Source organism: Phragmites australis, chromosome 10 (assembly GCF_958298935.1).
Source record: "Phragmites australis chromosome 10, lpPhrAust1.1, whole genome shotgun sequence".
In the NCBI taxonomy this organism is placed as follows: domain Eukaryota; kingdom Viridiplantae; phylum Streptophyta; class Magnoliopsida; order Poales; family Poaceae; genus Phragmites; species Phragmites australis.
The window spans coordinates 34,180,786-34,201,930 of NC_084930.1; the positions used below are offsets into that span (position 1 = coordinate 34,180,786).

The 21,145-nt window shown below is 42.6% G+C and overlaps 2 protein-coding genes across 3 annotated transcripts; both read left to right on the forward strand.

Annotated features, from left to right (window-relative positions):
• Positions 1 to 2,020: 2,020 nt before the first annotated feature.
• On the forward strand, positions 2,021 to 6,377 carry LOC133930955 (calcium-dependent protein kinase 26-like). The gene is made up of 4 exons (XM_062377742.1): positions 2,021 to 2,175; positions 2,542 to 3,294; positions 3,383 to 3,679; positions 5,434 to 6,377. Exons 2-4 carry the CDS (start codon positions 2,697 to 2,699, stop codon positions 6,066 to 6,068), a joined length of 1,530 nt encoding a protein of 509 aa, XP_062233726.1. The 5' UTR covers positions 2,021 to 2,175; positions 2,542 to 2,696; the 3' UTR covers positions 6,069 to 6,377.
• A 2,259-nt stretch (positions 6,378 to 8,636) lies between these two features.
• Positions 8,637 to 20,795, forward strand: LOC133930954 (uncharacterized). 2 transcript variants are annotated; one of them, XM_062377740.1, is made up of 17 exons: positions 8,637 to 8,769; positions 8,855 to 8,951; positions 9,034 to 9,208; positions 9,293 to 9,398; positions 9,500 to 9,579; positions 10,910 to 10,942; positions 11,311 to 11,443; positions 12,270 to 12,381; positions 12,595 to 12,675; positions 12,843 to 12,907; positions 13,609 to 13,665; positions 14,234 to 14,305; positions 14,614 to 14,859; positions 17,847 to 17,959; positions 18,067 to 18,159; positions 19,702 to 19,858; positions 20,520 to 20,795. In XM_062377740.1, the coding sequence occupies exons 1-16, from the start codon at positions 8,710 to 8,712 to the stop codon at positions 19,844 to 19,846; spliced, it is 1,668 nt and encodes a 555-aa protein (XP_062233724.1). In that variant the 5' UTR covers positions 8,637 to 8,709; the 3' UTR covers positions 19,847 to 19,858; positions 20,520 to 20,795. The 2 variants fall into 2 exon arrangements, with proteins under 2 accessions (XP_062233724.1, XP_062233725.1); XM_062377741.1 differs by lacking the exons at positions 8,637 to 8,769; positions 8,855 to 8,951; positions 9,034 to 9,208; positions 9,293 to 9,398; positions 9,500 to 9,579 and adding an exon at positions 9,699 to 9,967.
• Positions 20,796 to 21,145: the final 350 nt, after the last annotated feature.

Consider the following 21,145-nt stretch of genomic DNA (forward strand, 5'->3'; position numbering starts at 1 on the left):
TCGTGGGATTTCCCTATAAGACTTGAAGACTGATCGAAAAAATAGTTGTGTGATTGATAACTGGACGCGCCAGGGACCTATACTACTGCCTAATCATAACGTATAGAAAATATTAATAGTTAACCACCATAGGTCCCTTGCTAGGGAACTTATTATTATTTACACTGACATTAGCCCTACAAGTACCCATCGATATCCAACCGTAGGAGTTTAAGATCATCTCCAATTATATTCCCTTCATTTCGTTCCCTTTCCGATTCCCTTCATCGTTCATATTTCTTTTATTTTCTTTCATTTATAACAACTTTTCTTCGAGGGGCACCGCGAAAGGAAGGGAGAGAGAATCTTGTTTTGAAGGGAATGACTTTGAGAATTCCTTTGTGACAGGAATCGTAAAGTGAAACCATTATAACACTGAAGGAAACGAAAATCCCTTCATGGCGATAATTTTATCCCTAAAGAAAAATTATTAGTAGTCTAATATACTATGAGTAGCTACAGAGTGAACGACCATCCACTTTTAAGGCTCACAGTACGTGCAAGTTCGCAAATTTCCCAAATTAGTTAACTTGACACGCCGTGCAAACCGGTCAACCGAAAAGAAAAAAAGAAAAAGAACAGCCATGACTCTGCCAGCCCAGACTTGGAGACGGAAGTTGCGCTTACTCGTACGTGCAGTCGTACACTTGAGTCCGCAGGTGGTGGCGACGACGACGAGCAGACGAGCTCGCCAAAGTCTTCTCAGAAGTAACGCAGTGGAGTTGTTGGAGCCCTAAACCACTTTGAGTTGGCGCAACTTGTAGTACCGCTCCTTAAACCAATCCAGCAAAGGTCGCATCGCATTATTTTGGTACCTTCTTTGCGGTTGATTAAGCTACAAATTTGAGAGACCGGGCCCGGTTTTTTTTTTCCGCTCTGCAATTTGCAGAGCATCGCATCGCATTATTTAGGGAACTTAATTAAAGGACGTAATTTGAAAGCAAGCTTGGACCATTTTTTGGTATGCTTTGCAATGCGCGTTGCATTCATTCGTTTGGGAACTCCTTTTTGACAAAAAAAGAGAGGAGAGGAACCCATCGTTCAGTGTATGAAAATATGAATTAGGATAAAGAGCTCACCGCTTCCCTATCTTAGTTTTAGGAAAGAACTTCAACAAAGGTTAGGATAGAGCGAAATAGAGCAGCTCGTGAGCCGGCACAAACTAAGCGTGGAGAGAAGGGTGTGATTTGTTGTATATATCGTATATACATTCTTGGTGAAGCAGGCTTAGGGAAGTTATAATTATTAAAAATAAAAATATTTGGTTTATTGTATTTGTCTAAATATGCTAAGCCGTGTTTTTGTTTGGTTGGTTGAATTTGAGGTCAATGAGCGAATGCAAAGAGTTAAGATTGTGATTGATTAATTGTATAAAGATGATTTTATGACACTGACAAATAATTCCGCCTCTATTAGCGAATGTAGACTTATACATCCATCGAGCTAAATTGATAAGTGAAATTTAAATCAAGCTTAACTCGTGAACTAGCCAAACACGTACATTTGTAAATGTCATACCAAATTAAAATGATAAATACAATCAATCAAACATATTTTTAATAAAATTATACATATAAAAAATGTACCGAGTAGAGTAACAAACTGATAGCAACGCCGAAGCTAAAAAATTACTCAAACGAGTACAGGCGAGCATGTGCCGTTATTAACTAACGGCCTGTAACACATAATGGCAGAAACCAAATCCCAAAAAGGTCCCTTCCTCAAAGTCCAACCTAATTCAAAATCAAACCAAACCAACCACATTAGATCAATTCAACCCCTCCTAATCAAACTCCCAAGTTCACAAACGCCATTAGCAAAACCAAACAAGAGAAAGCATCCAAGCTCACACCTAACGGCAAAGTAAACCATGATTAAACAAAGCTAAATGGCATGATTAGTGGGCTAATGACCTTGGTTCCGGGTGCTAATTACTCGACTCCCTCTCTGATACTGCCCCTATGAAAGGTGGGGGGCGCCCCACCAACGAACAGACCAACACCGTGACCGTGAGAGCGCTCCCTCTCGCGCTCCCTCCCTGTGCGGGCGGCCGAATGCCACGAGCTGGGCGGAGCTGACCTCGCCGCCGGCGACTCCGCTCGACCGCCGCCGCCTCCGCCGCCGCCGGAGCCACTGGTGAGTCTCTACCTAGCTTCTCTGCCTTTTCAAGGCCGAATACGGCGGTTGCTCCGGCAGTTTCGAGGTCGTCTCGAGCAAGACGCTGCTCGATCTGCGCGGGCTCTTGCCCAATCGGCTCCGCCTGCTCTTGCTCGGGAGCTTGGCTGCGGGTTCTGTCTCTGGCGCGCCGGCCCCGTGGTGGGAATTTTGAATTCTACGGCGTTTTTGGAAGGCCGCCCCGGCTCCCGAGCCCCGAGCCCGCGCGATTTCTCTGTTTTTTTTTCTGGAATGATTTTTGCGGGCTTTGTCCGGTAAAGCTCCGATTTTGGGGGTTCGAGAGCTAAAGCTTTTTTTTGCTTGCCTTTCTTGCCTTCCTCGCTGCAGATTCAGTTGCGGAGGGAAGAATGCCCACGGAGGGAGGGCACTGAGGCTGCGAGATTCGGGAGCACGGGGGCCTCGCTTGGCGCGCGGATATTCGCCGGGGAGGCGGAGATTTGGCGGAGGTTTCTTCGGATTCCAGCGTGTGGGACCTTACGGCGATGGCTGCCGCAGCTTGGGGCGGCGGCAGTGGAGGAGGAGAGCGCGCCGACGCCAAGTACAAATCGCACAAGGCGCCGGGCTTGCGCGGCGCCATTCTGGAGGCGGCGCACGTCTCGTGCCTCGAGGACCGCTACGCGCTGGGGCTGCAGCTCGGGTGGGGCCAGTTCGGCGTCATCCGGTCGTGCTCCGACATGGTCACCGGCGAGGCGCTCGCCTGCAAGTCCATCGCCAAGGACCGCCTCGTGTCCCCCGACGACGTGAGGGGCGTCAAGCTCGAGATCGAGGTCATGGCGCGCCTCTCGGGCCATCCGAACGTCGTCGACCTCAAGGCGGTGTACGAGGACGAGGAGTCCGTGCACCTCGTCATGGAGCTCTGCGCCGGCGGGGAGCTCTTCCACCGCCTCGAGGAGCGCGGCTGCTTCTCGGAGCATGAGGCCGCAATGCTATTCCGGTATCTCATGGAGGTCGTGGCCCACTGCCATTGCAAAGGCATCGTGCACCGGGACCTGAAGCCGGAGAACATCCTCCTGGTCAGCAAGTCGCCGTCATCGCCAATCAAACTCGCAGACTTTGGCCTCGCCACCTACATCCAGCCTGGTACAATCGATATACGATCAATTCTTTGGAAGATGCACTATGTCAATGCTAGTCTTTGGGAGCTAAATCAGAATCTGGGTTTTGTCAGGTCGAAGCTTGAGTGGCATGGTAGGAAGCCCGTTTTACATTGCGCCGGAGGTGCTTTCCGGTGGATACAATGAGGCTGCCGATGTATGGAGCGCCGGGGTTATACTTTACATCCTCCTGAGCGGCATCCCGCCGTTTTGGGGGAAAACCAAGTCCAAGATTTTCGAGTGTATCAGATCGACAGAGCTGTGGTTTCCTTCTGATCCCTGGGATAGGGTTTCTGATTCAGCGAAGGAGCTGGTCACCGGGATGCTACGGCGGGATCCTAGACAACGACTCACGGCGAAGCAGGTTTTAGGTGAGGCATAGTTCATCTGTATCCAAAACTGCACAATCTGAAATGCCTGTGCTTTCATATATACCAATCTCTTCGGATAAAAACTTACTACATACAAGGTTCACAAAATCGTTTGGACCCCGAAAACCGGTCCCGGCAGTAACTAAAAATTCGCGGTTATCGCGAAAACCGCTCAAAATTTGGTGGGAGTTAGCTTAAAATTCACTCGATCAAATTCGAAATTTAGAAAAAAAATCGATCGAATCGACATTCGGTAACCGGTCGAATTACACCGGTTACCGAGCGCATTCGACGATTTATCGACTGATTTTTTCGCATTTTTCGTATTGTCAGTAACCGTTCGTTTTTAGTGAATTATCGAGCGGTTTTCTCGAATTTCAATGAAGTTCAACAAAAAAAAAACAAAAAATAGCTCAACCTTGTAAAATTAATAACTGATTCATTTGAGCTTCAAATCAAGTGAAACAAATTTTGTTGGTTTCCTTGTAACATGATGTACGTGATAAAAGTATTTATACTCATAAAAAAGTTGAATATTTTCTGTAAGAAAATATATTTGCTAAATCAAGTTAAATGCATAGTTTACTCTCTGCTAATCCAAAAATCATGAAACCAATTTTGTTAGTCTTCTTACTTGATTCTATGTCTTTTAAAAAATACATGAACTCATGAAATAGTTATTGTAACATACATGATTATGCAAATGTGTTACAACTAGATTAATTCATAACTAACCCATCATATCTCTAAAATTAGTGAAACCGCTTTTATTAGTTTACTTATACTATTCTTTATGTAGCAAAAATAATGGTAGACACGAAAAAGTTAATTACAGTGCTGTTTATTAACATATTCACTTTATGCTTGTGAACTTTGTAAAAATCATGAAGAAATTAATAAAACTCTAAATGAAGTGAAATCAATTTTAAAGATCCTCTTAAGATACGTCCTACACAAGAAAGATATGTGTTTACATGTTAAATTTTTCCTTAACATAAGTTAATAAATGAGCTGCATGCTTCAATTTTTTCCCTTTTTTTTTCAAACTTCCTCTCTGTAGAATATGATGCAAACGACATTATTTTTGTAAAAAAAATTCACAGAAGGTCTTAGAATTGTCTCTAGTTTTTTTTTAGGATTTTTGTTGATTTTTTTTTTTTGAATTCAAATTTGAAAACCGTTCGGTTTACAAATGCGGTGCGGTCGGTAATCGCGATTACCGAGCGGTAACTGACGATAAGTTGAACCCTGCTACCATCTTGATGTCTGATTCCTGACTATAAAGTCAGGCTACTGAATTTTTACCATGGAGATCAGCGATAATTAGTTAAAATCTTGTTTAATTCCTCAAAAAGTTTAGCCTTATTTACGTTATAACTTACTAATTGAATAAATTACGAAGCTTCTCTGCTAAGCAGGGAGCTAGCGCCAGCTCAAGCTGGTGGTTTTTGTAATTTAATCTTGCAAGGCTGGGAAAAGGATGAGTGTCATCATAGCCATCACATTTTTTGGGTAGGGTCATGTTCTGGTAGATCCATTACTACCGTACAGAGAAAATTTAAATTCTCGTCATCCATGTTTCTTTAGGTTTGCTGATTCATTCTTCCACCCTTCATGCATGGAATCTAGTTTGGTTGGCTCTCATTGCATCATTTCCATACCCTACTGCCCAGATCAGCTGTAAATGATGGCTTCCCGCATTTTATAGTAACTGTTCACCGTGTGGAGTTATCTAAATAATTGTTCTTACGCAGAGCATTCGTGGATGCAACAACACGCGGACCAACCACAAGATTCCTGCAGCCATTGCCACGAGATGGGCCTCAGGATGGAGGACCCTAGCTCGTGCTCGTTCTCCACGCCACTGGCATCGCGGAGCCGCGATGTGAGCTTCAACACCGGTGGCCCGATCTCCTGTCAAGGCCTGTCGGACGAGGACGTGTGCTCGCCCACATTCGCCTGCAGATCATCCTTCTCGGCGTTCGTTGCCGACGGCGCCCCGTCCTGCTCGACCTCCTGGTTTTCGTTCGACGGCGCCTGCGAGCCCAGCGGCGTCATGTCAATGCCGAGCTTCTCGTTTTTCTGTGCACAAGAACCCGGGGAGCCTGAGCCGTCGGCGTCGGGTGACGCCTCGGGCGAGAAGGCTCCCCGCGACGCGACGGTGGCTGCTGCTACTCCTTCCACGTCTCCGAGGATGTCGGAGGTCGTGAGGACGGCGAGGTCCGCGAACCCATCACGGGCCGTCGGCATCAACAGCAGGAGGAACCACACGATCGGGGCCGGCGACCGCGAGCACCTGGACGTGGCGGTCGCCGAGTCCGTCATACGCTGGGCGTCGTGCACGAACTTCTCCACGGCGCACTCCCTCCGGGCCTCGCTCGTGTGCTAGCATTTGTTCGAACGGTCGTCTTTGCCTGTAATGCGATGCATGCTTAGTTGAGGTGAGTGTCAGTCATAGGTAGAGTGTGTAACTTGGACCTGATATATAATGTTGTTATAGCAGTAGATTTACGAGTGATGATGTGCTTGAATGCTGAATGAGATAGATATGTTTGCCCTTGGCCCCCCTTGTCGGTGTCATCGGAAGACGCTCGCATTTTCGTGTCCGGAGAAGTGATCACTATTCACTTTTTTGTTTGGGAGACCAGGGAGCTTTGTATTATATTGAAGCAGGATTACAGCAATGGGTTTGCAAGAATCGAGGTGCGTTTATTAGCCACTTGCACCTTTGCAAACCCATAGAAACTTATTTGGCATAAGCATGCGCAGCATTATTAGCTTGCCACGGAATAAAATGAATGTCGAAAGAAATAAAAACCCTGCTTAGCTCCTTGATGTCGCAGAGAATTGGGATGATATCTGCGCGAACTGTATCTCGTTGATTCCAGAAATCCACTACATCTTGGCTATAGTTTCAATCAGCAAGCGAGATGCTCCTTTTCTGATAGCAAGCTTCACGCCATCTCGAGCTGCTTCAGCTTCCATGATCAGTGAGCTCATTGGCTCATTGCATGTGGGTACCAGGCTACCAACACGATGCTCGGATTATCGCACCTGAAGCTCATGTCCTTTCCTGCGCATGAAAAGTTGCATCTGTGTTACATTTTAACCAGCCTGACAGGGGAGGTTTTCATGCATTGTTGTCTTGTTGATAGGTTAAAAATTGCAGGCTCGATGAGACTCCTTTTCATGAATTAAGTCCATAACCGTATCTCGAGCCCAGAAAACCGCAACCTTTGTATCTTTTGTTTTCTTCCCGTGCCTTCTCTTGTTTCTAGCCATCCATAATGACCACATTCTGCAAAGGATAGTGGCAGCATCATCTTTCTTGCACATCTTATCAAATACAAGGTCTTTTGCCCAAGTGAGCGGGTGTAGAGGAGGGAGTTTCACACCTGTGACCTCTTTCTGATCTGACAGAAATGTCGAGCAAAAGTGCAATCAACTAGCACATGCATAATTGTCTCTTCATCTGCACCACACCATTCACAATTCGGAATTGGGCCAATACGACGACGATGGAGTGTGTGATTTGTGGCCACGAACCCATTTACCACCTTCCACCAGGAAACTCACACCTTGGGAGGGATTCTTAACTTCCAGAGTTTCGGCCAGATGTTGTCAGGTGAAAAATGTTGAGGCTGAATTCTGTTGCTCTGAAAGTCTCTTCTCGTTTGACAATAGACGATATGCTGATCGTTCTGAGTAAACTCCATGCCTCTCTTATGCCCATGCCCAGAAAGTCTTCTTGAGCGTTCCCCGTGGAATCCGCAGGATTGCTTTCACATCCGGTGGTAAGAAAGAATCTCAACTCGTTGTGCATTCTAATGCAAACCATCTTCAGAAATTAGTTCTGAAACTTGTTGAAACACTGCCCCTTGAAACGATCTGGGATCCATTTGTCATTCCAAATATCTGTGGAACTGACATCACTAATAGTTTGATCATGCCTTTTTGCAGTACATGACGTCCGGCTAGGATGGCTCTCCACATTTCACTAGCAGGTTTCTTCCTTGTTGCCGACAATATATCTCCGTTTGGATAGTATCTTCCCTCGAGAACACAAGCACAAAGAGAGATGGGATTAGATTGAAGTCTCCAACTTTGCTTACCCAGCATCGCAATGTTGAACTTCTGCACATCTCTGAAACCCATGCCCCCCCATATGCTCTCGGTTGTATCAGCTTAGACCAACGCTGTCAGTGGATCTTTTTGTTATGGGCCAATCCACCCCACTAATAATTAGATATGCAAGTGGTAATTTTCTGGCAGGTACTTGCAACAAGCTTAAAACAGCTCATGGAGTACATCAGTATGGCCTGTGTAACAGATTTTAACAGCATTTCTGTTCCATCAGAGCTCATATTCCTTTCACTCCACCCACCGGCCAACCCTTTGACCTTGCCCGGTATATATTTCAAACGCTTCTTTGGTTGATCTACCCAGAGCCATAGGTAACCCAAGATATCTCTCAACGAGAGCTTCAGTAGATATGCCTAACGTCTCATGAACTTCCAACTTCATATAATCAATACAATTTTTGCTGAAAAATACAGCAGATTTTGATCTATTCACGAGTTGACCTAAGCCAGGTGCATAATCGTCAAGGATTCCTTGTACGCGTTCACCCCCTTCGTGATGCCTCCGAAAAAATTGTACAGTTGTCCGGAAATAGGAGATGGTTAGCCAAGGAAAATGTACACTAATTCAAACTCCCTTGATAAGTAATAGGGGCTGTTGAGTTGCAGGTCTTTTAGTGCTAAGCTAAATATTGGTTACGGTCAAAGTCGTGCCAATACCAAAATTTAGTCAAAAAATAGCTATTTGGTTCGTGAGGAAACCAAAATTTAACAGCTTGGCCCCCAAAACTCGCCTCGTTGCTAGTTAACTGTAGACATGCACATTTAAATTTTTTCAAATATTAGGGCTGACTTCTTTTAGCATTGCATCCAACGGCGTGACGTGAGGAAGACGATTTCGTTAGAACGGCGGCGCTCCCTCCACTTCACACGCGCATTTCGCCGAACAATATGGCCGCCGCCGATGCCGATGCCGATGCCAAGCTCCAATCCTTCCTCCAATGGCTGCAGGTCGTCCCCTCTTCGCTTCCCTTCCCCTCCAACCTCACCCCCCCCCCCCCCCCAAACCCTAAACCCCGATCCCTCCCTTCCGCAGGCCAACGGCGCCGACCTCCGCGGCTGCACGATCCGCGCATGCGGCGACAAGGGCTTCGGCGTCTTCTCCACCGCCACCGAGCCTGGCGCCACCCACGGTAACACCCCCTTCCTCTCCCCTCCCTCAATCGAACAAGGCTCTGTCCGGGCGCTGACATGCGCGCGGCTGCGCCGGTGCAGGGGTGGTGATGGTGGTGCCACTCGACCTCGCCATCACGCCGATGCGGGTGCTGCAGGACCCGCTCGTCGGGCCGCGGTGCCGCGCGCTCTTCGAGGAGGGAGGCGTCGACGACCGCTTGCTCGTCATGCTCTTCCTCATGGCCGAGCGGCTCCGCCCTGGCTCCCTCTGGAAGCCGTAAGATCACAATTCGCATCTCCCCACCTCCACGCGCGGATAGATTTGAACCTTAGTTGAAGTTTTGGGTCGTTGCGTCTGTAGGTATTTGGATATGCTTCCGAGCACCTTCGGGAGCTCCCTTTGGTTCACCGAGGAGGAGCTTGCCGGACTGGAAGGCACGACGCTGTACCGTGCGACCGTCATGCAGGTTCTTCCGTGCATACGTTTTCTTTTAGTTGGGGGAATAGGGTACTTAAGAGAAAATTGGTGAAAATATGAAAGTGAACGCATTTTCGGATTTTGTTTCAGAGGAAGTCATTACAAAAGCTATTTGATGAAAAGGTGAAAGGCCTGGTTGAAGAGCTTTTATGTGTCGACGACTCAGGAAGGTTTGGATTGAGTTTGCACCATTTTGTTATTCCTACTATGCTTCTGTGCTGTTGGTTTGTAATGCATGGGATTGCTCCTTGTCTTGTATTTTACAGACTAGCTTCCCATAAGGACCTCGCATGGCAAGTTTGTTCTTTTTTAACACATGGACTACTTTGTGTGTATGATATCTTTAACACATGGACTACTTTGTGTGTATGATATCTATGTTGTCATCAAGTATAATACAGTAGCACAAGAATGTTTATGTTCATCACGGTGTTTTCATTTGATTCATAGCAGGGAGCCTTGTTGGGATGATATTGCTGCAGTGTGGTTGATTCACACTGTTGCATTTGTAGAAAGTTTTATAATTCTTGTTTACAAGGCATGGATTCAGTTTGTCAGGTATTCAGAAATCAGTTCTAGTGGGGTTTATGGTTATCATTAGCGTTTATTGACTTTTGAAGAACCTTTTCAGCTGGTCTTTATTACAATAAAATATCTTTTCTGAAGGCTATTTGTATGCATGTTGACCGACTAGAGTGCATCTATCATGGTTTTATGTTGATACTTATTTATTCCAGATGTACTTAAAACCCATCAGCGCACAAATTGAACATCTCTCAGATGATGATATACTTATGTATGTCCTCATGCTGAGATTTGAATTTTTCTGTTTAGTATGGCTTAATATACCAAAGCTGCTGATTCTTTTAACTCCTTATAATGCATCCCTTGTTATGCATGATGGTCGGTCGGCAGTATGGATCCCAGGAAGTGGCGCTAGGGCCTACAGCAGCAGACGTTCCATGGTTCTGTTCGGCATAAAAAATCTATTTCTTTTTTTTTTTGGTGTTTTACAATGTTGTCATTCATTCAGTTTTTTAGGTGCGTGGGTATCTATTTATTAGGTTTGAGGTTATTATCTCCCTAGATTTAGTTGTTAGGAGCCCATCCCTATTTACAAAGGAAGGAAGGTTGCGTCAAGAATCAAGATTAAGCAAAGAAAGATTAAGCTCATCTCCCATCTCTTTTCTTCTGCCTCTGCTCAAGTAAGCCAACGCTGTCTGGCTTTCTCCTCTCCTCTAACTAAAGTTTATTATCTCTTGATGCATAAAAAGGAAGGCATGTTGTATTCTGATTAAGCAAAGAAAGATTAAGATCAATCCTATCTCTATTCGTACTCCCTCTCGTCAAGTAAACTAGTCCACGTGGCTCTCCTCTCTCCTAAACTGAGGTTCAATACATCGCTTGCTGCATGTTTGCTGAAAAATCTATTCCTTTTTATCTGACATATGAAACTTTTTCTTTGCTATACAGCTAATACTATAAAAAATTGTTTTGCAGCTCAATTGAAGTTTCGTTTGAGGACTTCCTTTGGTATGTATAATTATGGTTTGCACATACTGTGGAAATGGCGTAGTATAAGCTTTATTTTATGCCATTTATCATCATGACTGATCATGCCAATATGTGAGCAGCAGCAGCCTTATACAAATATAAAGTTATAAACAACACATGGGATTAAGCACCTCCTCTCTGAGGTCATACCTACATAAATCTGAAAAAGACAAAATCCCGAAATTCATTAATCAAGGATAGAAAGAGAAGGATCTACACTGCCTATTTTGGATTATGACTGTAGAATAATTAGATATAAACATTATAGCTGTTACAGCTGTATAACAAATAGAACTATTTATGTCCAATTTTTTCCCATGCTGATCTGCAGTATGAATCTACAACAGGGCAAACTCAATATTCTGGACTCGAGCACTGAACATACCATTGCCTCATTCTAATGTTTTTCCGGGGTCACATGACAAACAACAGACAAGAACTGGTGATGATTGTCTTGATTCTAGTCTCACTGCCCCCCAGGTTAATTTTATCTTCCCAACCAAGAACTGACTAGGGATTCTGAGGTTCTTCTCAGTTGTCATTTGATTGTTATATGTGATTCAACTTTTTTTAGTTATATACTTATATGTTGCCATTCCCATTCTTAATTTATTTCTTGTGTTCAAGCTTAGTGGAAAATGGTTAAGCGTTGGTTATGTTATCAAGAAAGTGGAGCAAAGGACCTTGAAATGTGTTCACTTTTAATGTGTAACCACTTGTCAGTCCATTGAATTATCATAAACTGACCTGCCAGTCGACTGCAACCTATGCTATCTGCTGATTCTGGGAGTATACCGAGAGATCAAAATTACCTACACTTGCTGCCTTATTACTGCTCTGTCAAGTATTTATTGTTTTATTCTTTTTCTTTAATGATTTAGTCAGAGGCTCATTTGAAAGTCACAGGAAACAACCGAAAAAGCAGCAGCCATAAAATGTGCTGAAAGTGTGTAAGAGAAATGACCTCTGGTAGTTCATTTGGCAAAATGGAGTTTTTCTATGCAAGGACTAAATTAGGGCCTTTAATAACAAAAACAAAAACAAAAACAAAAACAGTTTATAATGATGATGTCTTATTGCAGGCATATTGGAGGGTTAATTGTATCTATATGTACAAGTGTTTCTGTGCCCTTTTCCTAATATAGCAATAGGTCAAGGAACTTCTTGAGGCTCTGACCTCTGATATGCGTCGTTTCTACTTATGATTTTTGGTATCTTTGTTATTAGATCTTTAATCGTCCTGATATAGTAGCTGATTTGTTCATCCATATGCTCTTGTACCAAAATACTCGCTGTTTGTTTGCAGGAAACTGACATTACAGTTAAGAATAGTAGCGTTGATGAGAATTCTGAATCAAGTAATATGGAGTCGATTTGGGTTGAGGGCCTTGTCCCAGGAATCGATTTCTGTAATCATAGTAAGAGTTCTAACTGAAGTTCTTGAATTATATAATCTGTGTAAGGTATTTTAGTAGACAGAACATTCATATATCTGTTTTTCGGCAAGAAACACCTGCGGGGGTATTTGCAAGGAATGAATGAATTACATAAATTGTGAAGAAAGTAAATATTTCTCTATTATGCAAGCATTGTTCTTCCCCATCCTTAGCTAGTTAGAATGTATTCACCAGATGTAAAGGCACTGGCAACATGGGAAGTTGATTCCTTGGGAAACACAACTGGAGTTCCTGCTTCAATGTACCTCATGCTTGGTAATTTTGCTGATCCAAACTTTTTTCTTACTGTGTTCCACATGATAAGAGAACCACATAGCTTTTCTCTAGCCTACCCAACTTGCTTGGGACAAAGGCTTTGCTGCTGCTGTTGTTGTTAATAATTCCTGTTATGTTTGTCTGTATTTATTCGTTTCTTTCTCAAGCCGACAAAAGCTCCGCTGAGGCTGGAGCAGAGATCTACATAAATTATGGCAACAAAGGAAATGAGGTATTACTCACATAGTTATATGTGTAGATCACTAGATCTAGCGTTTTTGGTTTATAACAAATGATTTACTTCTTCCTACTTGTCAATTTTATCATAGTTGCCATTTTATTACTTGGATTGGTCTCATTGTCTCACGTATTCTTATTTAGATCTCTCTGTCACAGTTTTGCTAATATACCAATACAACATCGTGATACATGTCTGATGTCTTTTCTGGAACATTAGAACCTCTCACAAGAAATTGCTTTTTGAGCTGCATCCTTAGACCTTAGTTGTACCTCAGACAAATTGTCCAGAAAAAACTACCATGTTTTCGGAGTCTTGATAGGACGCATAATTAAATAGAAAAAAAAATCCAAATGAGGGAGGTGTATTACTCAGGAATTCTGTGGTTCATTTTGCTTTATCCCTGGAATCTGGCTGTTTGTTTGATTTATACATGGATTTACAGGTCCTTAGTTCCTTATGGATTTACTTTTAGTGCAATGCTATACTTAGAAGTGAAAAGATTGTTTTCGACCTTAATGGTGAATGAAAAGAAGTTTCTGCATTGTCCATGTTTGGTGTTGAGAGGCTGCAGTGTGTTTTGACGCATTTCCATATTTATCATTTCAACAAAGCAACTAATGAAGCCATCATAAGTCAGTTATGATTATTGAAACAGAATTACTGATGAAATGATATACCTTGCATTCTTACAGGAACTACTATACCTCTATGGATTTGTGGTTGACAACAATCCTGATGATTATCTCATGGTAACCCTCAAAATGATGTATGTGCTAAAAAATAATAATTTTCTATGACATGTTTTTCATTTATCTTTTGTGACAAATAATAAAAAAGGCCAGAGTTCTCTTGTGTGAGGAGATGTATGTAGTGTTAGCATGAACATTATAACCATTAAACTGTCCCAGTAAATGTTATGTCTTAAAATTATGGAGGTAGTCACTAACTATACCAGTTTACAATCCCAAGAAATTTTGGAACTTAACTGTTAACTTGATTGGTGTTAGTGACCAAAAAAAGGCAAACCTGCAGTGGAAAGTTAAAGGGAAAAGAAGATGAAGCAGTTATTCACTAATAATGTCTTTCTCATTTCTTGCAGAATCAATAGCGCTAGGAATTGAAATGTCATAGAATGGTAGATCATTACCTCCTTTGTCCAAGTTACTCAGAGACTTTATGATTACTTGATAGGCTGTTCGAAAGCCTTCATGCGTTTACAGGATCTGATAGTTCATACTCGATACTTGCTCTCTTGTGGCATACTTACATAATATGTAGCTACTTAAGCAAGCTCTGGTTTTCTTGCTCTAAGTGCAGGTTCATTATCCTGTTGAAGCTCTTAGACAGGTCCAGTCTGCTGATATTAAGATGAAGCTACTGGAGATACAGGTATGGCCATTCGCCAAGTGATTAGCTCTTTCCCCCCCTATTCCTACATGACTTCTGTTAGGATCCTTAGGTGCTGTTTAGAGGGGCTAACCCCATACACGCCAGGGTTTTGGGAATTGCTAGTCATAAGTAGCCTGTGCGTATTAGGTACCAATATGTGACTTTTGATTATTAAATTTGTACAAGATTTTGAAAATTGGCCCTGTTCAGAATGGTCCAAGATTATGACGACTGCTCTGATAGGTTCAAGCCCCATAAGCAGCTGTTGCCATCATGGATCTCACTTTATGTATCTTCTGTGTTTGCAGAAGGGCGAATTGAGGTGTCTCCTACCTGGAAGTTTGCTTGATAATGGATTTTTTGGTAGTCGTTCCAGTGAAGATAAGGATAACAAGAAAAATACTAGTCATTTTTCTAGTTATAGTTGGAGCGGTCAACGCAAAGTTCCATCATATCTCCAAAAAATTGTTTTCCCTCAGGAATTTATAAGTACTCTACGTACGGTTGCCATGCAAGAACATGAGCTTGAACAGGTCGCTTCTTTACTTGGAGAGGTTAGCACTTTTCACTCCAGTATTCTAAGCCAAGAGTTGACTCCTAAGATTATGATCTTGGTATTTAGCTTCAGACTTCACTCATTAGGCATTATGCTATATTTATTGCAGATGCGATGATGAGCTTATTTCTTTTTGTCTTTGCTATTTATGAATGTTTATAACATTGTTGGTAACTTTCTGATTGATCTGTTGATAATGTTAGGAATAGCAACTTGTATTCCCTGGAGACCCTGGGCCAATATATATACACATGTACATGTGACAATATGTAAGAAACCCCTTATAGTATGTGGATATTACATAGAGCAATATATGTATTTAACACTCCCCCTCAAACTCATGGGGGATCAACCACACTGAGTTTGGAGAGATAGAACCTGTGCTGAGCTGTACTCTACGCTTTCGTGAAGAAATCAACCAACTAAAGCTTGAAAGGAACATACTGAAGAGCAATCACCTCATCCTGTACCTGTGTCTATGTGTAAGAAGCATCAACACCAATATGCTTGGTGAGCTTATGCTTCACTGGATCCCGAGTAATACTGATAGCACATGTACTATCTGAGTAAAGAGGAGTAGGTGCAGAAGAAGAAACACTAAAATCCTCAAGTAACCACCGTAACAAACTGAGCTCTGTTGTCAACAATGTCATGGCTCGCAATTCAGACTCTGCACTAGAACGAGAAACAGCGGTGTGCTTTTTAGTCTTCCAAGCAATGAGAGAACCACCAAGGAAAACACAATAGGCAGAAATAGACCGGCGATCAGAAGGATCACTAGCTCCAGTAGCATCAGAATAAGCACGGAGCTGTAAAGAGCTGGAGCGTGGAAAAAAGAGACAACAAGAGATAGTCCCATGAAGATAGCGCAAAACACGCAGGAGATGACTATAGTGGAGCTGAGTGGGAGCAGAAACGAACTGACTGAGGATGTGCACTGCATGAGAAATATCAGAACGAGTGATACCAAGATAAACAAGACTCCCAACTAGATGACGGTAGGGAGTGGGATCAGCAAGAAACTCACCATCAGTGGACCGAAGCTGAAAATTAAACTCCATGGGAGTTTCAATAGTGCTCTCATCTGTGAGAGAAGCACAATGAAGAAAATCTTGAATATACTTCTCTTGTGACAGAAAGAAGCCCTCAAAAGTAGAAGAAATCTCAATCCCAAGAAAGTAACTAAGAGGACCAAGATCAGACATAAGAAACTACACATTGAGATGAGCGTTCACAAAGGCAATATACTTAGAATGTCGGAAGCTCAGCGGAAGGCGGACAAGGAACGTCGCCACAGAGAACACCTTAAAGACGAAGCCCACGCATGTGGACACACATGCTGCGCGAAGTCCCGGTAGTTGGCACCATCAAAGATCACCGAGCACCAAAGAACATAAACGATGCTCGATGGCATCCTGAAGTAATGAACGACGGCGAGAGCGCAAAAGAGAGCGGCAGTCGACGGCGAGAGCGCAAAAGAAGCGGCGAGCAACAGCGAGAGCGCGACAAGTGACGGCGAGAGTGCAACGAGGAGTGGCAGTCGACAGCAAGAGCGCAAAGATAGTGGCGAGCTGCTGCAATTTTTTTTTTTTTTTTTTTGCTGCTAACGCACGGGTCATTTCTTCACGGGCCAAGGGACGCAAGCGGACTAGAAGCGCTGGTCGGGCGGGCGACCAGAGGCGGAGGCCGGTGTAGATCGGAGTAAAGGGCCGGCGGGCCGGGCGATCGAGCGAGCGGTGCAGTGACGAGCGGCGTCGAGCAGGAGCAGTCAGCCGGCCGGAGCAGGCAAGGAGCGGAGCTTGGGGCGAGCATCTGAGCAAGGCAGGCAGTCGTCGGCAGTCCAAGAGAGGCGGCCGGTGAGGGCATAGGAGGTCGGCGCGGCAGAACCCGGGGCGGGCGACGAAGCGCGGGAAGCTGGCGTCCGATTGAAGCGGGACATATCTAGATGTGGTGGATCCGATTGGAGCTGATCCAAGGCAGGCACGTCCCCTGGCGGCGCAGACCCGAAGATTGAGCTGGCGGACGAGTAGATCGGACGGAGCGTTGGGCGGACGAGCAGATCGGGGGCAGAACCGTACGAATCCGACGAAATTACTATAGATGCATGAAGTTGGAAGAGGAACTCTAACCCAAATTTTGGCTCTATATAACATGTTAGGAATAACAACTTGTATTCCTTAGAGGTTATGGGTCAGTATATATACACATGTACAGATGATAATATGTAAAAAAACCCTTATAGTCTAGGGATATTACAAAGAGCAATATATGTATCTAACAGATAACAGTATACTGTAAAGGGGAGTAGTGCCTGTGCAAACTTTTTCTTAACCACCTGTTATGCCAAAATGGCAGAACAGCCCATGCAGTATTATTTGGGCATGTCTTGCTAGAAGGCATCCTCCTATGACTCATAAACTTGTGATCCGTACGTTATGAATTAACATCTGAAAACTAACTGGCAGTGGTGCTTTCACACTGATGCAATTGCAATGTTTGCGACTCTATAATGTTATATGCACTATTTTTGGCAGCACCATCCATGATTGTTATTTCATGTCGTTTGCATCTAAGCACTAATTTTGGTAGCACCATCATCCATGAGAGTTATTTCATGTCATGAAAGCCGTCTGCGTGAATAGGAGCTTTACTCATTATGCAAGCTGTCGAAAATCTTCATGAAGCAATTGTGAGCTCAAGTTTCACTGCAGTCATTTCATTTTCTGGTCTAACCTTAGCATTTGCATTATACATTTGAAATCCAACTTTTTTTTTCAGCATCGTCCTATACGGCCTATTTAAAATTGGACTACTTTTCTATTTGAACAGCTCAAATATCTGCAGCTCCAAGAATTTCTTTGGATGCATCTGGCCTTGAAAATAATAAATCATGTATTCTGCATCGTCCTATACGGCCTATTTAAAATTGGACTACTTTCTACTGGCAAATTGATTCCAGGCCTTCGCTGAATTTGTTCTTGCTAGGTTGGATCTAGTGAAGATAGAGAACCATGTGATGCAGAGATCCAAAGTGCTATTTGGGAGGTCTGCGGTGATAATGGAGCACTTGGTTTGCTTGTGGATCTTCTTAGGGTCAAGTAATGCATTCCTCTTTTTATTTTCCCTTTGATGTATTTTAGACAATGCGGTCATATTTGATATAGCATCGCGAATAACCCATACATCAATACATTCATTTTGCAAGAATGGCTGAACTTGAAGAGGGCTCTGGAACAGAAGCATCTGATAGCCAACTGCTTGAGCAGTTTTATTCCAGTCACTCGGAGGACTCTGTGAGGTGGGCAAAAGAATTTTTGGTTTTGTAGAATAGATACTTGTTTTTATTTCGGTATCTTAATATGCATGGATGCATCTCAGTATACTTATTGCCTGCAATTTACAACCAGACAATATTGAATGGCTATTTAGGTTGGAACATAGATACCTAAATTGTTCATATGGAGGAAGCGCTCAATAGCCCCAATATCCAAGCTCAGCATGGAGCTAATATCATTGCCATCCGTGCTATCTTTTGTTCCTTCGTGAGCAGTCCCGCAGATATCCCGTCTAAAATCACTGTTCATCGGCACTGTTCGCAGCATTTATCTTCGGATATCTTCAAGAATCAATGGTCTTCTATTTCTCCAAATATCTTAGAACTTTTTGTACATGTTCCATAATCTATATGCAACCCATTTTAATTAGATTCACACAAAAAACCTGTGTAGAATTTAAATTAAAATCCTCCAAAAATGTTACTTTTATAACTTCTAACAATTGTTAGATTCTCAAATAAAATTCCAAAATCTAGAAAAATTCACTACTATTCTTCTGATGTGATGGATTAATTTTTAAAATTATTTACAACTCTAGGTTATATGGTGAAAAAGTGAGTTCCTTTGTACCGCTCTATTTATACGCATTTTAGGAAAGAGCACAACAAAGGAACTCATTTTTTCACCGTATAACCTAGAACTGAAAATAATTTTAGAAATTAGTTCATCATATAAGAAAAATATTAGTATAAAATCTCAGATTTTTGGGATTTTATTTGAAGATCTAACAATTGTTAAAGGTTATAAAAGTAGTTTTTTTTGGAATTTTAGTTTAAATTCTACACAGTATTTTTAGGTGAATCCAATTAAAATGGGTTGCATATGAATTATGGAACACATATAAATTTTTTTAGCATTTTGGAGAAACAGAATACTCTGATTTTTGAAGATATCCGAAGATAACTATGCTGTGAACAGTTATGATGAACAGTGCCGATCAACAGTGATTTTAGACGGGAAATCTGCCGGACGGCTCACGGAATGGCACTGAAGGAACAAAAGATAGCACGGATGGCAAAGAAGGAACTTCAAAGTTTTTGATGGCGCAGAGGGAACATGCAAAATTTTGCATGGCATACAGGGAATTCTCCCTTATTTTTAATTCCCAGGTAGAACTTGATAAAATCTCGTTCTAAACCAAAATAAGATCAAGGCGCAAGGGTGCCACGCTTGTGACCTGGGTTTGATCCCCGGTGTGAGCAAGAGTGCAAACACCATTTCTAAAAGAAAAAAAGCGAAGTCAGATCCATTGCCTAACTCCTTTAGTAATCATAATGGACAATAGATGTTATATACGAGTTCAGGTGCCAATATTATTTTTCTCTAAAAATCATTAAATACCTATACATCTAGGACTCCAATACCCTGACACATATATCTGAAGCTTTTGATCTTAGAGCAGTTCTTCATTTAGTAGCATTATGCTTAACATAGTGTTCTGCACACCCTTCTTAATCTCTTATTCTTTTAGACTCTTAACATCGTTTTCTTTTACTCTATCACAGCGGAAGTGATGAGAACAACGAAAACAAGTCAAAGATAAATAGCCGTTCATGTATAGTGTACCGAAGAGGGCAAAAGCAACTAACAAGGTTGTTCCTTAGGGAGGCAGAGTATCTTCTTGAGCTTTCTGCAAAAGAACAGACATAATAAACTTATCTGGTATGCATTTTCTTCTCTGCTTTCCAGTAATTTTTCAGAGGTTCTATTACAGTCGTAGTTTTTTTTTTTTGGAGGTATATACAGTCGTAGTTGTGGTTCCAGTGTAGCTGTGTAGTCTCCCACCTATAGCATTACTGGTACCTTATATACTAGTATTCATCTGAACTGTTTTTACTGGAATAGAAAAATTGAGGATTAATGAAGCTGTTTCTTGGTTTTCACGAGCTAATTCAGTTAAAAATAGAAAATGGCCCAAAGATGTTACCCATTGGATGGCGAAATAATTTGTGATGTGTAGCTATATATAGCTGCAAAGTGCAAGCTGCAGCAGTTTCAGTCAAATTTACCTTTCAGCTAGGCCATGGAAAGTGTTACAAGATATTTTAGGAAAATTGTTCCTTGAACATATAGGTAAATTGCATGACACCTGCCCATGCCGCTCTGATAGTAAATTAAATTACATATTTACACTCCACAGGTATATATCCAAGTATCTTTGTTAGTCCACGTTACGAACCAACCTTTTTTTTTTAAAAAAAAACCACACATCTCAACGGTCCATACAAAAGTTCAGCAAATGATTGTGAATTGAACTTAAAACACTCGTATTGATAAATGGGTGTGATTTTTTCTAACTTGTTGACTATTCCGACCTTGACAGGCTTGCAGCAGTTCAGTGAAGACTTGCAGAGTCGTCAAATTAATGTTGCTATCCGCATTCGATGGGGGGGGGGGGGGGGCGGCGTTGATCTATAATAAGAGGCACTTGGCTGTAGGAGGCCTAGTCTGTTAAGAGTTTCTGATGGGGTTGGCCTTTTTTTCCTGTGAGCGCTGTGGAGACCTACCCAGCGGAGAAGTTGCATTACTTCGACCATTAATCCTTTATCGCCACAACAGTTAGAGGTTATATTATTTATTTCTACCCATGACTCCATGAGACCATGAGGAAGCTGCATTGCCTCGGAACATTCTTAACACTTCTTCGTTTCGTACTTTTACCTAAGTACTTCATTTCAGAGAAGGATGCGCATTTGATGCCCATTAGTTTGATCCCAACACTTTGATGCAAAGAGAGTTCTAGAAGTGCATGCAGTATTTGTCCCATGAAATTATATAAGTACGCATAATAACATTGGTATCACATTTATACGCAATTATATTACAACGTGAAGTTCTATTAAACTGAAACACTTATTCTTCGTTAGTGTGTCCACTAGCATCCCAAGATCTATTGCGAGGCAATGCAAAGCATCCCGAAACCTGTTGCGAGGTACTGAACCTTAAGAG

What these genes read in the sequence shown, in the direction of transcription:
- LOC133930955 (XM_062377742.1), top strand. Translation starts at nt 2,697, where the DNA reads ATGGCTGCCGCAGCTTGGGGCGGCGGCAGTGGAGGAGGAGAGCGCGCC. An exon ending in CGCCACCTACATCCAGCCTG is followed by an intron (nt 3,295 to 3,382) that starts GTACAATCGATA and finishes GGGTTTTGTCAG; the next exon opens with GTCGAAGCTTGAGTGGCATG. An exon ending in CACGGCGAAGCAGGTTTTAG is followed by an intron (nt 3,680 to 5,433) that starts GTGAGGCATAGT and finishes GTTCTTACGCAG; the next exon opens with AGCATTCGTGGATGCAACAA.
- LOC133930954 (XM_062377740.1), top strand. Translation starts at nt 8,710, where the DNA reads ATGGCCGCCGCCGATGCCGATGCCGATGCCAAGCTCCAATCCTTCCTC. An exon ending in ACCGTGCGACCGTCATGCAG is followed by an intron (nt 9,399 to 9,499) that starts GTTCTTCCGTGC and finishes ATTTTGTTTCAG; the next exon opens with AGGAAGTCATTACAAAAGCT. An exon ending in CTAGTCTCACTGCCCCCCAG is followed by an intron (nt 11,444 to 12,269) that starts GTTAATTTTATC and finishes GTTTGTTTGCAG; the next exon opens with GAAACTGACATTACAGTTAA.